General features: G+C 38.7%; 1 protein-coding gene across 1 annotated transcript; it reads right to left on the bottom strand.

The window, feature by feature from the left end:
• Positions 1–4,343: 4,343 nt before the first annotated feature.
• On the bottom strand, positions 4,344–9,604 carry LOC145042586 (putative disease resistance RPP13-like protein 1). Its single transcript, XM_078991039.1, has 3 exons — positions 5,624–9,604; positions 4,624–4,713; positions 4,344–4,528 (listed from the first exon to the last, which is right to left on the bottom strand). The coding sequence occupies exon 1, from the start codon at positions 9,535–9,537 to the stop codon at positions 5,632–5,634; it is 3,906 nt and encodes a 1,301-aa protein (XP_078847165.1). The 5' UTR covers positions 9,538–9,604; the 3' UTR covers positions 4,344–4,528; positions 4,624–4,713; positions 5,624–5,631.
• Positions 9,605–16,105: the final 6,501 nt, after the last annotated feature.

Genomic DNA, 16,105 nt, shown 5'->3' with positions numbered 1-16,105 from the left:
TTGACAGTTCGGGAATCTGTCAGCCAGCAGCTGGGGTCGAGCCTGCGGGACTTCAGCAAGTATGGGATTGTGTTGTCGGGACTTCAGCAGTGTGAGGTGAGTTACCTTCCAGTAGCGGTGGGTCTACGACCACAATGCCGGCCCACCAGTAGGAGTTGTATGTTAGATAATTGTCTTTGTGATATCATCTAGGTTTGCTACCACCTGATATGTTATATGTTGGCATGATATGTTATATGTGATAGTGGTAGTAGGAGGGGAATAGTCGCCAAGTTCGGTTGTTAGGACCGAAGGGTAGTTCGGACACCCCAAATATGTCTGATAGTATGTTTGTGTTATGATATTTGTGATAGTAGCTGAGTGTGGGCGAGGCCCGTATCTCAGAGATAGTGGAGTGTGGGAAAGGCCCGTACCTCCATGAGTGTGGGCGAGGCCCGTATCTCCTAGCTGTTTAGTATATGATTGTATATAATTGTATGCTATGGTTTAGTGGCTGAGTGTGGGCGAGGCCCGTATCTCAGAGATAGTGGAGTGTGGGCAAGGCCTGTATCTCCCAGCTAGCGGAGTGTGGGTGAGGCCCGTACCTCCATGAGCGTGGGCGAGGCCCGTATCTCCTAGCTGTTCATTATAGATTGTATGGTATGTGGTATGATGGGGGAACTCACTAAGCTTCGTGCTTACAGTTTTCAGTTTTGGTTTCAGGTACTTCGTGTTTAAAGGAAAGGAGTCGGCTTGATCGCAGCGCATCACACTATGGTTTTCCGCACATGAGATCTTTGGGATTACACTCTAATATTGTTTTATGATAAAACGTTTGATTATTCTTACTCGGTTTTTACATGAGATGGTATTACAGATGTATTATCACCCTGTTGGTTTTATAATGACGTATTTAAAAATAAAATTTTTGGCCTGTATTTTGGGATGTTACAAGTTGGTATCAGAGCCTTGGTTTGAGGGATTCAGACATACTCTCGGGTGTGTCTGAACTCAAACTAAGGGCTTGGTATGAAAGTTTTCAAAAGTAAAACCATTTTATAAAAGGGGTTTGAAAAGAATTTGGAAAGAGAAAAGAACTTTGAGAAGAACAATGTGTGTGATGCGTGCAATCAGCCGAGCTCAAGTAAGTTTTCCCCAAGATACCCATACATGTTGTGATATGGTATGATATGATTACGAGAACTGCATGCTAGATTAGGGCTAAGGATCTAGGAGGATGCCTTATATGCCTATTGTATGTGCTTGTAGACTTGCATGCTATTACAGATCAGTCAGTGATAGGATAGCCTGTTTAGGTTATGCCTGATTGTATGAGCCTTTGAATTGCATGTACAGATTCCTGATTAGAGGATAGAATGATTTGATTGGAATATGATGGTTAGAGTTTCCATTGTCTGAATGCTGCTTGCTTTGTGCCTTGTGGGACTTTTAGTAATGTGAGCTAACTATTAAGTGAATATGCTAAGTCACATGTGGCACAGACTGAATAATCTCAGAGTGATAGATTTGACCCTATTGCGCAGCTCTTGTTTGAGTCCAACCGTTCTAGGGATGGGTCTATTACTCGAAGGATTATCTGATCTCTGTTGCATGTGGCTATATTCATGAGGTAGCTAGTTGACATTACTGGGAATCTTTCAGCAGCTGAGGACTGGGTGGGTACGAGAACCTAGGGAAGCCTAGGATATATTCCAGTGAGTTAGTAGTGAGGTTCAGTGAGACTTGGGTGTACCAGTTGAGGAAGTGACTTGGAGGATCCGGGAGGATTGCTGAGGAAAGCATGGATAGGTGTGGAAGGTAGTATTGGGCCCGTACTACTGAAAGCATAGGATCCATACTCGAATTAGTGAGAGTCTTGGAGAATCTAAGAAGCTTCAGGGAAGAGTTTGTGACCCAGTTTGGGGACAGAGGATATTCCAGTTGTTGCAGCTTAGCAATTGGCAAGCGAGCTAGTGAGTGTGACAGGGTGTCAGACCCTGAAGGATATGATTTCTAAAGAGTCGCAGATGCAGGATCGACTTGGGAGCACCCTGGAAGGAAACGTGTGTGCCAGGTGCGGATAGTAGGGGTCTCGGGAAGAGACCCATGATTTTTGATCATCGAGTGAATGGCCGACAGGGCCTGAGTCAGTGCAGTGCATACGAGAAAGTACACGAGGGAGTTTGTCACTCCAAGGGTTTAGGCTGCTACAGGTGTGGCAGGGTTGGTCATGTCTGCAGAAGGTGACCAGTATTTCCCCAGATGTTTTGGGTATGTCATCTTCTATGATATTAGGTGGATGTTTGGAATACGTACCGCTTTGGAATTGTGAGCGAGTTTGGATAAGTCAGACCTCGAGTCGGTTTTTCTGCTAGTGTTTGGGTTACCAAGGATCAAATATTCCATCCTGCATGCCGAAAGGTCCTTGATGAACCCAAGGAGGGACGCATCTTGCGGAGTGGGTTCCGCGCATACCGTTATCATTTTGGATCCTTGTCGGGATCTATGCAGGAGTATTATTTAGAGGATACTCGATCAGGGTTGGAGCGATTGTTCTCTAATGATGTCAGCATTCAGAGGTTCTATCATTGTTCAGGTATGGTCGGAAATTGTTTATGGATGAACTTTGGAGTTCAAGGCACTACCGTTGCTAGGACGGAACTGATGACAGGAAGAGAATAGTGTCAGTCGCGGATGTTAGATGCATAAGTGGTTGGTCACTGGATGTTCAAGAGAATTGTGTTTTCGCATGGGCTGTGTTCGATTAGAGTTCAGTGGTACTGCAAGATTGGCAGTGGGAACGAGGATTCGTCAGCTAGAGTGAACATGTTAAATGGATTGAGGTGTTAGACTGGATCAGATCTCAAGAGTACTCATCGAGAATGCTGAGGATGGGAGATCTCGAGGTGTGGTAAGACCTCTGAAAATGATTCCACATCCGTAAAACCAAAGAGCGATAGAGAAACCAGAGATGGTGGAAGAAGAAAAGATGAAGATGATGATGATGATGGAGTAGTAGTAGTAGTAGTATTCCTCACATTGTCTGTGCCGCTGCAAATGAAACCACTCCTGAATTTTCACCAAATAACCACATATCAACTAGTGAGGTAGGAAAATTCTGCAGGCCCGACTATGATATGGGCTTATTTAACATTCCTACCCTTAGTTGGCTTAAATTAGGATGCCACACCCCACAAGGAAAGAAGCACTCTTGAATTTCCCCATCAAGGCCTCTTTATCCCCTTCCCGACCCATAATTTTGGACTCATCAACTAGTGATTTTTTCTAAGGTTTAGTCCAAACCTTAATTTATTTTATTTTATTTGGCTTCGTAGTCATTTTGTGATAATTTCGTTGTTGTGTTTTTGGTCCCTCGAAGAATTGAAATGATTGTTATGCCTTTGGTGCATTTTTTTTCCATTTTCTTTATTTTTTTTTTAGATTTAATACTTATTTAATAATTTTTATATTTATAAATAAAAGAGGCTCTCTCTCTCTCTCTCTCTCTCTAACATTCATGATTTTCAGCCCACTATATTTGGCCCATTCTTGTATGATGTTGGTGCATATAATTATGTTTAATGAATAGAGAATACCTTGAAGATGATATTAATAACGGTGATAGCAGTTTCAATTGCGCGTAGAATGGAGTTTTTGGAGCAAAAATGGAAATGAGTGTGGTACCATGTCTGTGGGTCATTCATTATCTTTGTTCACAAAAAGTTAAATTTATGGATATATTCTTGCTATGTTTAACAAAAATATGAAGCCAAGGCAGCTATATGATATAGGGATGAAGATGAAAAAGATACGGGGTTAGGAGGTAGGGTGGGCCATTCTAATTTCAAAATAAATAAAATAGAAAAAATATATATAGAAAAATAAATTCTTCACAAATGTTCACCCGTGTTAACTATCTCATTAATGGCATGACAAACGTAACCGTACATTTTTTTTTTCAAATGACCTTTTTTAACAAGGGAAAATGGACTTTAAAACCTCAAGGCTTACTATAAAAATAAAAAACGTTAAGAGTTTATAGGACCTCTGACATTATCTCAAAAGTGTATCCACTTTTTATACAGAGATACATGTTTTTTCGGTCAATTAATAAAAAAAATGTTCATAACAAAACAAAACGTAAGCATGAGTGCTAAGAGTTTTTAATAATTTAGACAGAGTAAGTATAAACTTTGTCTTAATTCTAGTTTTATTTTTATCAAGCTAAATCATATCACCAATTCGTAAACAAGTCTTATTATAAATTTATAATTTTTAGGACAAATTATAAAAAAGTCTCATACTTTGTTCAGTTTTGTGGATCATTCAGTTTTTTTTTTTTTTTTTTTTTTTTTTTTTTTTTTTTTTTTTTGGCAACAAAATCATTCAAATTTACAACCATTTTTGAAAACCCCAACACCCTTGGTAGTCAAGTTTTTGTATCTGAGACCCAGAACCAATGCTACTAGCTCGTAGTGGGACCCCACCAGCCTAACCACACTTAAACCCGCACCCCAGTCTTTGATGGAAGCGCCTATGCATCCAAGCACTGTCAACGAACCAATACATGGTTACATCCATCACTTATCCCAGATTTAGAAAATGAATTTCGTATTTACTATTTAGTATTTACAATTGAATCACCTTCTGCAACCGTGTAATAATCTCCTCATGCATATTCAGCATATAATTGCCTCTCTAGCATGGTGTAGATAGCCCTGCTCCATGTTTCACCTGTAGAATAATCGAGTGATCAAGAATAAAAGTCATTAGTAGAAACATGCCAAGATTGCATAAAACTGGATATTGTTTTAATGATTTCATTAACAATCTCTTCAAGTAATCACCAACGGGAGCAAAGAAGTTGGGGCATATATTTCTAGAAAAGTTTAGAATATATAGTACTTACATCATCCATATATATGGTACTTATTACCAAGAAATAAGAAAATGATAATCACAAAAAAATTAAAAAATAAATAACACAATTAGTCATTCTATACATAGTTTGACCGTATTTTTACATTAACAGAAAAAGTTTTAATGTAAAATGGACTAATACTAACCTGACAATTGATACAAATTTATAAGAAAATGTGAATTCGTATACCAAATACAAACAAAGGAATTAAGACAGTGCCAAATTTGTACAAAATTTATCAAAGTCAAGATCTTAATGACAATAGGGTTTGACCTAAAGTTAATGTCAAAGTTTGTGGATGAAGTGCAAATTGTGCAGTCTTGTTATGTTTGCTAGTTTTTCTTTCAACAATGGACAAGGTTATTGGAAGCTGATATCAATGAAAACAAAAATATGACAATAAAAAAGGAAACACAAAGATTTTGTAACACAATGCAGGTAAAAAATAACACATTTTAACCTATATAACAGTAAGATGCAAGTATTCATTCAGTCATGGAAACATAGCAACTTAATGGTAAAAGTTGTTATGAAAAGAAAATGAAAAGCTATTCATTGCTACTGCACTTGCAACTTTTTTTCTTCTTCTTTTAGTATAAGTTTTGATTTTTGGTTAAATATTTAAAATAATCTTCTCAACCAACGAAACAAACAAGTCTCAAAATTGATATTCCTAATACCTATGTAACAGAGCAATGATGGGCAAGGAGATGACATACATACCTTTTCTACTACCACACTATTATTGTCAAATTTGATGGGCCGAATGTTGTCTTAAGATCTGCAATCTTCGGGCATGAAGTAGTTTCAAGATATTTAAGGCAGGGGAGGTGTTGAAAGACCTCTGAAAATGATTCCACATCCTTAAAACCATTGAGCCATAGAGAAACGAGAGATGGTGGAAGAAGAAAAGATGATGATGATGATGATGATGATGATGATGATGGAGTAGTAGTAGTATTCCCCACATCGTCCGCCACTGCAAATGAAACCACTCCTGAATTTTCGCCAAATAACACTAGGTCAACTAGTGAGGTTGGAAAATTCTGCAGGCCCCACTCTGACATGGGCTTATTTAAGCCACCAATGCTTAGCATCCTTAAATTAGGAGGCCACACCCCACAAGGGAAGGAGTAGTCCATACTTGGACATTCAGTTATCAGCATTTCTTCCAAAGATGTGAGACTTTGAAAATGCTCAGAAGGGATTGACTTTAGATTCTTGCAGTTACGGATTTCAAGAGATGTTAGGCGAGACACACAGAGAAAACGGAAATCTTTGACTGGAATGGGAATGGGCTGTAATTGTACGTTATCACAATCACTGACTATGGATTCAGTGATACCGGATAGCTGCTCCTGCAATGCTGAGAAGGTCAACGATATCAGTGAATTACATTCATAGATCTCCAAGCTCTCAACAGTATTTGGACAATTGTAACTCTCCAGCGAGTCACAATTATTGAAATTCACTTGTTTAAGAGATTTCATGTTCTTCCCAAAATTGTCCTCTTTCTCAGCTGATGAAACCAAGTTTTTACAGTAACATACTACCAACTTCTGTAAACTCACAAGACTCTTGCATGCCTCTGATTCTCGTTCCCACAAGTATCTCAGTTCATCACAGTTCCTGATATATAGATGTTCAAGTGCCCCAAGATGCATTAAATCTTCTCCATGTAGTTGACTAAGTGCTTTAACATTCAGCATTTTCAATCTAACAAGTGATGAGGACAAACCAATCATGCTTCTTAACACTACATCAGAACATTCTTGAATATATAAAACCCGCAGTGAAGGTATCAATCCGATTGACACTTGAGATAGTTCTGGACAACTTATTAAAGAGATCTCATGAAGACGAGGAAAAGAACTAGGAGTTCCATGTTCATTGCCATTATTAATCGACCATCTCTTCCAACCTTCCATATCAGAAAATTCCAGAACTTCAAGAGATGGAAATGCAATGCCAAGAAAAGAAGCAGTGGGTGCAAGAAACTCAAAACCCACACTCTTCACCTCACTCATGCTTTCAACAACCAATTTCTTAAGAGACCCTAAACATCCAAGTGTTGGTAAATGTGTACTTCTACACCCAGATAACGTAAGCTCTGTTAACTGATCAAACGAGGGATCCCCGACCCAACTGGGAAATCTCATTCCCATGTTATTCAAAATCATGAGGTTTTTTAACTTGGGAGGAGGCCTTAGTTCTTCAAGTACTTCATATTCAATCGTCTCATCCCGAGAATCATCAAACAAATTATCAGTCTCATCCTGAGAATCATCAAACAAATTATCAGTCTCATCCCGAGAATCATCAAACAAATTATCACTCCATTCCATCTCCAAAACTTCAAGACCCTTCTTTTGATGTAAGTTGGCATCCTTTGCTTCTATTGGATCCATCACTTTCTCAAGCCCAATAATGGAAAGCCGACCTTGAAGATCCGATAGTTCTTTAAGATCTGATATTTTGAACCCGTTGGCTTCTTCAATCATGACCTTGGATAGAGTTTGTAGACTCGTCAAGCCACCAATTCCTAAGGGCAACTTGATCACCTTTGGAGTCTTATCTATTCCAAAATGTCGAAGGTTTATTAACTTTGCAAAACTTTTTGGCAAGCTGGATAACTCAGAACAATCCTGAACCAACAAACTCTGTAGATTATAAAGGTCACTCACTTGTTCCGGTAAACTTGTGATTTTAGTATTCGAAAAATTAAGATACCGTAGATGCTTGAGACTACCAATGGATTCTGGTATCTTTCTGATTGAAAAATTAAGATACCGTAGATGCTTGAGACTACCAATGGATTCTGGTATCTTTCTGATTGAAAGAATATCTTCTTCCCATGGGTAATCACTCGGAGTCAAGCCCACGACACTTAGCACCCTCAGGAACTGTAGTTCAGGAAGTAATTCGTCCAATAAGCTATCAATTTCCCAAGGTACTGAGATTAGTAAGATAGTTCGCAAACGTTTAGCTCTTTGTAATTCCTTGAGCTTTCTAAATGATCCAGATCCTGAACCTATAAGTGAGAAATGAAGAAACTTATCAAAAGTTTCATTCATGGCAGATACATCAACCTCACCATCCAATCTAAAGGAAAACTCTCCTGCAACACTTCTGGCCAAGTCATTCATCAGGTCATGCATTGTGTATCCTAATTCATCGTCCGTTGAATGTTGAAAAAAGGACCTTGACTTTAGCTCTTCAAAATACTCATGACCTAAACACTCCATTGACTTGTTTCCTTTTGATTGGGGCAAAAATCCTTCTGCCATCCACAATAGGACTAACTTATTCTTGTCAAACACATAGTCTTTGGGAATTAAGGAGCAGTATGCAAACAACTGCTTCAGATGTGGAGGGAGGTGATAGTAGCTTAATCTTAGAGCCGGAAGAATATCACTTCCATCATCTATATCCCATATCTCACTCTTCAACAACTCCTCCCACTCATCACCATTCCTGTTTCCCTTCAAGATCCTCCCAAGTGCTTTCAAAGCCAAAGGCAATCTACCACATTTTTGAACCATACCTTCACCAAGCAACTTAAATGTTGGATGTTTATCAAAGCTTTTTTCACCTAACGTTTGTTGAGCAAATAATGATAAAGCATCTTCATTTGACAAAACGTCCAGAGGGTAAGTTTCTTGTGAGTCCATCACCGATGCAACCCTGGTACTCCTGGTTGTGACAATAATTCTACTTCCAGGTGCCCCTGCAAGAAGAGGGCTTTGGAGGAGTTCCCACTTTTTGTGGTCTTCGTTCCAGACATCATCTAGAACAAGTAGGAACCTCTTCTTTGAAAGCTTTTCTTTGAGGGCGACATGAAGCAGATTAAGATTAGCAAAATCTTCGTTTTTCCCAGTTACTGCTTGAAAAATAGCCTTGCTAATGTTAAATACATCCAACTCTTCAGAAACACAAACCCAAACTCTGAGATCAAAGTGATCCTTCACTTTCTCATCGTTGTATAAAACTTTGGCAAGAGTGGTTTTTCCTATCCCACCCATTCCAACTATCGACACTACGCTCACATTTTCATCACATTCTTCATTCCCCAACAACTTACCCATCAATGTCACTTTATCCCCTTCCCGACCCATGATTTTGGACTCATCAACCAGTGAATTTTCCTCAAGCCGTCTCTCTAGAGTTGACCTTTCATCAGTCACATTCAAACCCAGGTCATTTTTCTGGTCAACAAGATCACGCAATTTGGTGGTGATCTCATCTAGCTTTGAACTCATCTTCCGACCATACATAATGTTACGAGGAGAGAATTTAGTACAGCAATTTGGGAAGAACTTCATTACCTTACCAATGCTGGTGGTGGCATGCGCTTCCTGATTCAACTTGCGTCGCATAACCTCGGTGGCCAAATCATCGAGTACATCATCTATGTCGTAAGCCAATTCCTGGAGATCGTTCACCCACAGTTGAACAGCTCTCTCTTTAATCTCCTTCTGGGTTGCATCAGCAAGCACGGCTTGGATCAGGGGAAGGTTTTTCTTCCATTTGTTTAGATGAGAATCGATCCCTTTTGATCTAGCCAGCTTTATCAAGTCACCGGAGATCAGCTTCTCACACAGCACTGTGATGACGGCGCTAACAACTATTTCAGCCATTGAGTTTTGGAAAAAAGGAAAGATCGTCTCTTTAATGAGAGTTTTGATTTCAAGCGATGAAAATTTAAGTTGCAGATGAAAGGCAAAAGGGTAGAGTGAGTATGTGAAAACTTACGTATTTATAATTTTGCTTTTTCAGATGAAAAGGGAGAAAAATATTTGAAAAAAATGTATATCGGTGCTGGCGTGGACGTATAGTTCAAAACATTCTCGATCTCATTGACCAAAACACTGCCACATCATCCTGTATATTTACAAATGCGATAGCAATATTAATAACCAATCAATTATTTTAACTGTATTTAAAATTCTTCTTTTTTCTAGTTTAATATCCAGAAAAATACCTACAATAGCATGTTTCGAGATTTATATTCTTTCTTTTTTTTTTTTTTTTTTTTTTTTATTATATAAATTTACCATTAATTTTATTTTTCTATTATCGATTTTGTGTTGAATTTTTAAATGCTTTTTTCAAATTTGTTTTTGTGATATATCTGTTTTGTTTTATTTTTATTTTGAAAAATAAATTTCTAGTTTTTTAATCTTTTTATAAATTAGTTTATAATGTATTTTTTAAAGAATACATTTTCACAGTTTTTTACACAAATTTTTTTATATGTTTTCTAAAATTCATTTCTATGTTCTACAAGTCTTATTGTAAATATGTTTTAAGACAAAATTTGTTTAGTGTTTAGAATCAAAAGTTGTTTAAGGAAAGTCCGTAAAAACTATAATACATTGTATACCTCACATTTTGTGATGCTAAAGAAAAGCATAACCCCCCAAATACAAAAGTTCTCCAAATGTTTTGCTTTGCAACCCAAGAAACCACATTACAAGAAAAGAAAAGAATCACTCCATTAAAATATCCTCATATAATCTTCCGAAGTTTAGCATCCATTTTCCCATACCATTTTGTCTTTTTTTTTTTTTTTTTTTTTTTTTTTTTTTTTTTACTTACTTACTTTTACAATGAATAGAGCTAGCCTTCATATGAAAACAATGATTGTCATTCTAGTGTTTTAAAGTCTTTTTTTTGAAGTTCAAAAATGTCATACCTACCATGGGTGGGAACTTTTATTGACTAAAGTCTTGCATTTGTGTTCTTCCTATAAAAAAAAATATATGAAAAAAAACCATGTAAAAGAAGAATTTGTGTAAAATTGTGAAGCCTAACTTTTATTGGAAAAACAAACTTATGTAAAAAAAAGTTTCCAGAATAAAAGAAAAATGAAACAAAAAGAAATCTTACAACAATGATTTTGTAAAAGAAAATTAAAAAATTCAGGACTAATTTTGGAGTAAAAGAAAGACAATTTTATAAAAGAAAAAAATATGTGTTATAGCCGGACAGTGTGGGTGCAACCGCACACTCTGGTTTGTTGATTGGACTAGAACAGTATCAAAGATCACCACATCATAGGTGCGGTTTAGGTGAAGGGTTTTTCCAGACGGGATAGCCTCTTCGCACTCTCTCTCCTTCTCTGATTGGAAAATGGTTAGAAAATGTGATTTTTTTTTCTTTTTCACTTCTAATAATATTTAATTAAATTATATATATATATATATATATATATATATATATATATATATATATATATATATATAGACTTAGGTTCAAATGTTTTCATTATCTATTGTGTGCATGTATGATTAATTATGGACCAATCATTTTAGTTATTTTAAGAAAGTAATTAATGCATATTAAATGCTGAAGATGTAATTAATATCCATTATATCTTCAACATGTAATATGCATTAATTACGTTCTTAAAATAACTAAAATGATTGGTCCAGAATGAATCATACATGCACACAATAGATAGTGAAAACAAAATAACCTAACCATATATATATATATATATATATATATATATATATATATATATATATATATATATATATATATATATATATATTAAAAAATTATAAAAAATATGTTGGGTAGCAGATTAGTTTTTGTATTGCGTCATTGAGCTCGGTTAATAGTCCAATGTTTTGATCTCCGGTTTGGGCCTGTCCAACCGTGAGCTGTAGGGTTTAGTATATAATAATGTGCTTGCATGCATATTAGGTTAACGTTTGATAGATCGATTGATAGCATTACGATAGATCACAAAATACTTTCTTTCATCGTTCTTGTAAACCCTTTAATCCTCTACAGTAGAAGTTCTTTATCGAGCTCTTTTGAGGGTTGTTTATAAATCATTCGACACGTTTGATTCATTCGAGTGTTCTTGCTGTTTGTTTATTTATTTCTTTACCTGTTTTATAGATCTAATCGATCTTCAAGTTTAGATTTAAACTTATCAATTGGTATCAGAGCAGGAGGCTGTGTAATCGATACACTTCTTTTCTGTGAAAAAGGTTTCGATTAGGGTTATTCCGCAATTATTGATATTTATTGAGCCGTCATCTCATTATTGACGTATCTCAATATTTATTGTTTTGCCCTAATCTGATTTATTACAAGTCTGATCTTTGAACAGGTTATTTGATCATTATGGACGAGTCGTAATCGAATCCCATCAATATTTCGAACAACATTGGATCAACCACGAAGATTCCCATCCTGTACACCCATGATTATGAAGTCTGGGCGCATCACTTTGAAGATTATGTTATAGGATCTGAGGATAATGGATACCTCATCTGGGAAGCAATTGTTTCTGGACCGTTTTCTCATTCTGCAACTTCAAGGATTATTAAAACTCAAAAGGAGTACAATGATCTTCTGAAAGATGTTAAAGATATTGCGCAAGATGAAAAAGATAAATTTCAGTGCAATATCAAGGCGTTAAGATTGATCAGATTCGCCCTTCAGTCCGATACATTCAGGCTGGTGAGTTCATGCACGACAACAAAAGAGATTTGGGACAGGCTACGTGAATTGTACTCTACAGACGAAGATCTTGAACACTCCATTCAAACCTTACTCTTGTCTGAGTTTGGTGAATTCAAGCAAGGAGCCGAAGAAACTGTGACCCAAACGTTCGATCGCTTCAATCATCTTCTTAGCAAGATGATCAAACATGACATCGAAAGGAAGCTTATTGAGCAGAAGGTTACGTTTTTGAATGGTCTCAGATCAGAGTGGAGAGCAGTTGTGTCCACAGTTAAAGCCCACGAGTAATTTAAATCATATTCTTTGGCGAAACTGGTGGGCATCTTGAAATCTCAGGAGAAGAATGTAGTTTCAAGCCTAGGTTCGTTAGCCCTCTTGTCCAAAAGTAAAACTGTGATGGAGGATGAAGACCTCAACTTGGAGGATTATGACCTCACGTCTGAGGATTATGCTATGATGGTGTCTAACCCCAAGAGGTTCATCAAGAAGAGATTTCCCTCCAACAAAAACCAAAACTGGCAGGGGAGTTATAGTTCTGAAAAAGTTAAAGATGAACCGAAGGTTGAAGAGTCTAAGAAGGAACCGAAGGCAGAAGGTGATTCTGGAGTAAGCTGCTACTATTGTGGAGGAAAGAACCACTATGCAAAGGATTGTGTCCTCAAAAAGATGGCTGAAAAGGATGAGGAAGCATTGCTGCAGAAAAAGCTTGATGAGATCAGGAAGAAGAAATCTACTGCTAACCCTTCTATGAATGCTCTAATTGTGCAGGGTTCGGTTGCTGATGACGAGTTCGGTGGCGTGGAGGTCTGGTCAACCGACTCTGAAGATGATGAAGTGAGGAAGCCTTCTCATGGAAAGGCTTGTGTGGCTAAAAAAGAAAGCAGTGGAGGAAGATGCTTGATGGTGTCTGACGTATCTCAGATGAGGGGATACAACACTGATGGTGGGGATAATAAACCGAAGGAGCAACAGAACTTGTGCTTTACAGCCAAACCGCTCAGCGTGCAGTTCAACGAGCTCGATGAACTGATCAAGAAGGTACAATCCGTCTTTGTCTCATTTAAAGTCCCACAAAGCTCATATGAAAAAGAACTAAAAAGTGTTAATTCAAGTATCTCTCATCTAGATAGTAGTTTAACTCAAACTCGAGTCACCAATTCTAACCTAACTGACCAATTAAGCAGGGTGTCTTCGAAGAGTGAGGAACGACGGATGTGGATCGAACTGAAGGAGTCGGAATTAATCAAAATAAAAGATGAAAACATTTATTTACAAAGAGATAATTTAAAGCTTTTGAAACAACGAAATGTGTTTTGTCTGATTGCTAAACGTCTTTAATCAAATATTACTCAGCTTCATTTGGATTGTGAAATAGGACAAAAGATCCATATCTCACCAATTCCCTCTCCCACTCAAACAATTCCTACTTCCATTCCCACCATAAACCCCTCTACCACAATTCCTAAAACCTCTTTCCCTATACCACCACCCATTTTCACCAATACAACAACAACAACAACTGCAAAGGTTACAACCAACGTATCTGATATGGGGGTTCATACCGATGCAACCGAACCACCACCTGTAACCGAACCTATGAACACAACCGAAACCCAACCACCACCCGAACCTACGCAAACTCAACAACCACCCGCAACTACCCCTACTCACACTCAACCTGAACCTACTCATACCACAACACCCCCAGCTTCACCACCCCCAACATCTCCAGGTCATGCCTCTGATGGAGATAACCCTTTCCTTGGAGGGGAAAATATGACCTTCGATTCGGTCTACTACAGTCCGTTTCAGGTCCAAAGCGACGACGATGAGGAAGCTCCAGTAACAAAGAAGCATCTTAAGGAGCTGCATGAGAAGGTTGACCTGCTTATTTCTCTTCAGAAGATTGTTGATGCCTTCTCCAGGGCTCAGCATGATTCCGTCGCTTCTGCCACTGCAGCCATTGACACCTCCACGAAAGCTTGTGAGGCTGCGACCGAAAAAGTTGATAAACTATTTTCGGACGCCTCTGCCCTGTTACAATCTTTACAGGAGAGTGCTGCTACAACCAAGACAACGTTGGAACCAATTGTTCAACAGTTGGCCACGTTCGTCTCCACAGAGTTGAAGTCATTCGCCACCCTTCGTCAAACTTTAACTGACGACAACTCTGCCCTTCGGACCTCTATCGACGAGCGCCTCTCTAAACTCCAAGAGGATCTTGCTTATGATAACTCGTTGATGGATGCTCTAGAAAGGAAGACCACTGCCCTCAAGGTCAAGAGTGCTCAACTTTCAAGTTCTCAACAACAACTTGATGCTCTTTGATCCGAACGGGAGGTAATTAGGACGTGTGTTTCGGATGTACACTCAGCAATATCTAACATCCTGGAAGCGCATGATCCCAGAACCACTCTGTGAGGCGAACCCTTGCAGAAAAACTCGCCCCTGCCCTGGATCTGCTTAGTAAAATTGAAGGGCTACCTAGTTTCGTGTCCACTCCGAAACAAGGGGGAGAAAAGGAGTCCGGATCGCAACCTCCTCATTCCTCAAAAGCTGCTCACACAACTGAACCTCCTCCTACAGGCCAAGCCTCTGGTTCGGGTGTGAAGAACAAAGGCAAGAATCTTGCAGATGATGAAGAGGAAGAAGATCAGGAAACTATTGCCGACTTGTTGAAACGCAAAAGTCGTCGCAATACTGAGGATGATAACATTCGTGTGGCGCGAGAAGCTGAAGAAGCTGAACGCAAGCAAAAAGAAGCCCACGACCTACTCGAGAGCAGGAAAACTCTTTTCCCTGCCTGGACACTCGAGAGGATGATCAAGGAGGCAATCGATACTCCGAGTATCTTATGGCTCGAACCGGTGATCTCCTTCGACTGCTACAACTCTGTCGACTCTCAGTTCGACATGCCCTTAACCCGAAAGGCGTTCATTTTCCACGCCTTCGCCAACGTTGCTGAAGTTCCTCATCCTTATCCTGAGGTTGATCGGGAATTGATCGAGTTCTATCTGAAGGCTGCTCAACCCCAGTACCAAACCTGGAGCGCTCAGAAGATAATCAACGTTCGGGTTCTGAAGCCATACACTGTTGGGAGATTTATCAACGTTCGGTTCAAAGTGCTCAGAGGGTCTGCTAAAACCGAACACGCCATATCCTTAGCAGATCTACCGAACCTCAACCCCCATGACTGTATTGTTCTGCACAACATCCTCTTGACGAATGAAGCTGAATATGGTCCTATCATTGACCATCTCAAAAGGATGTTAGTGTGCTATATCATGGAGGTCGCCTTGATGGATCAGGAGATTGCCAATGTCTTCAAGAAGAAACCGAAGATCTCTCCTGTTGGCTCGGCCAGTGATCTCAACCAGATGAAGATGGGAAAGATTGACCCAAGGCGAAACTCGGTCATGTTCACTAGGGCTGAAGGACATAAATGTCTCTTTGCCTTAGCGGATAAACATCTTTATACCACTGCTTGTCTTGAGCATGTGCTGGGGATCATCCACAGGTGTAAAGAGAATATAGCGGATGATATCAAATACTTCGATGATATGATACAGTGGTACATCCGATTCAGACAGACAATACTTGCCCTCATCCCGCGTCTGTTTGATATTGTAAAGAAGAAGGCTCCAACTGCTGGCCCAAGTAAGAAGACGAAGTGATCTCGCTCCAATTGACGCAAAGGGGGAGATTGTTGGGTAGCAGATTAGT

This window comes from Lactuca saligna, chromosome 1 (genome assembly GCF_052625555.1).
Source record: "Lactuca saligna cultivar CGN05327 chromosome 1, ASM5262555v1, whole genome shotgun sequence".
Taxonomy (NCBI): Eukaryota; Viridiplantae; Streptophyta; class Magnoliopsida; order Asterales; family Asteraceae; genus Lactuca; species Lactuca saligna.
This window is presented reverse-complemented; position numbering and strand designations above follow the sequence as displayed.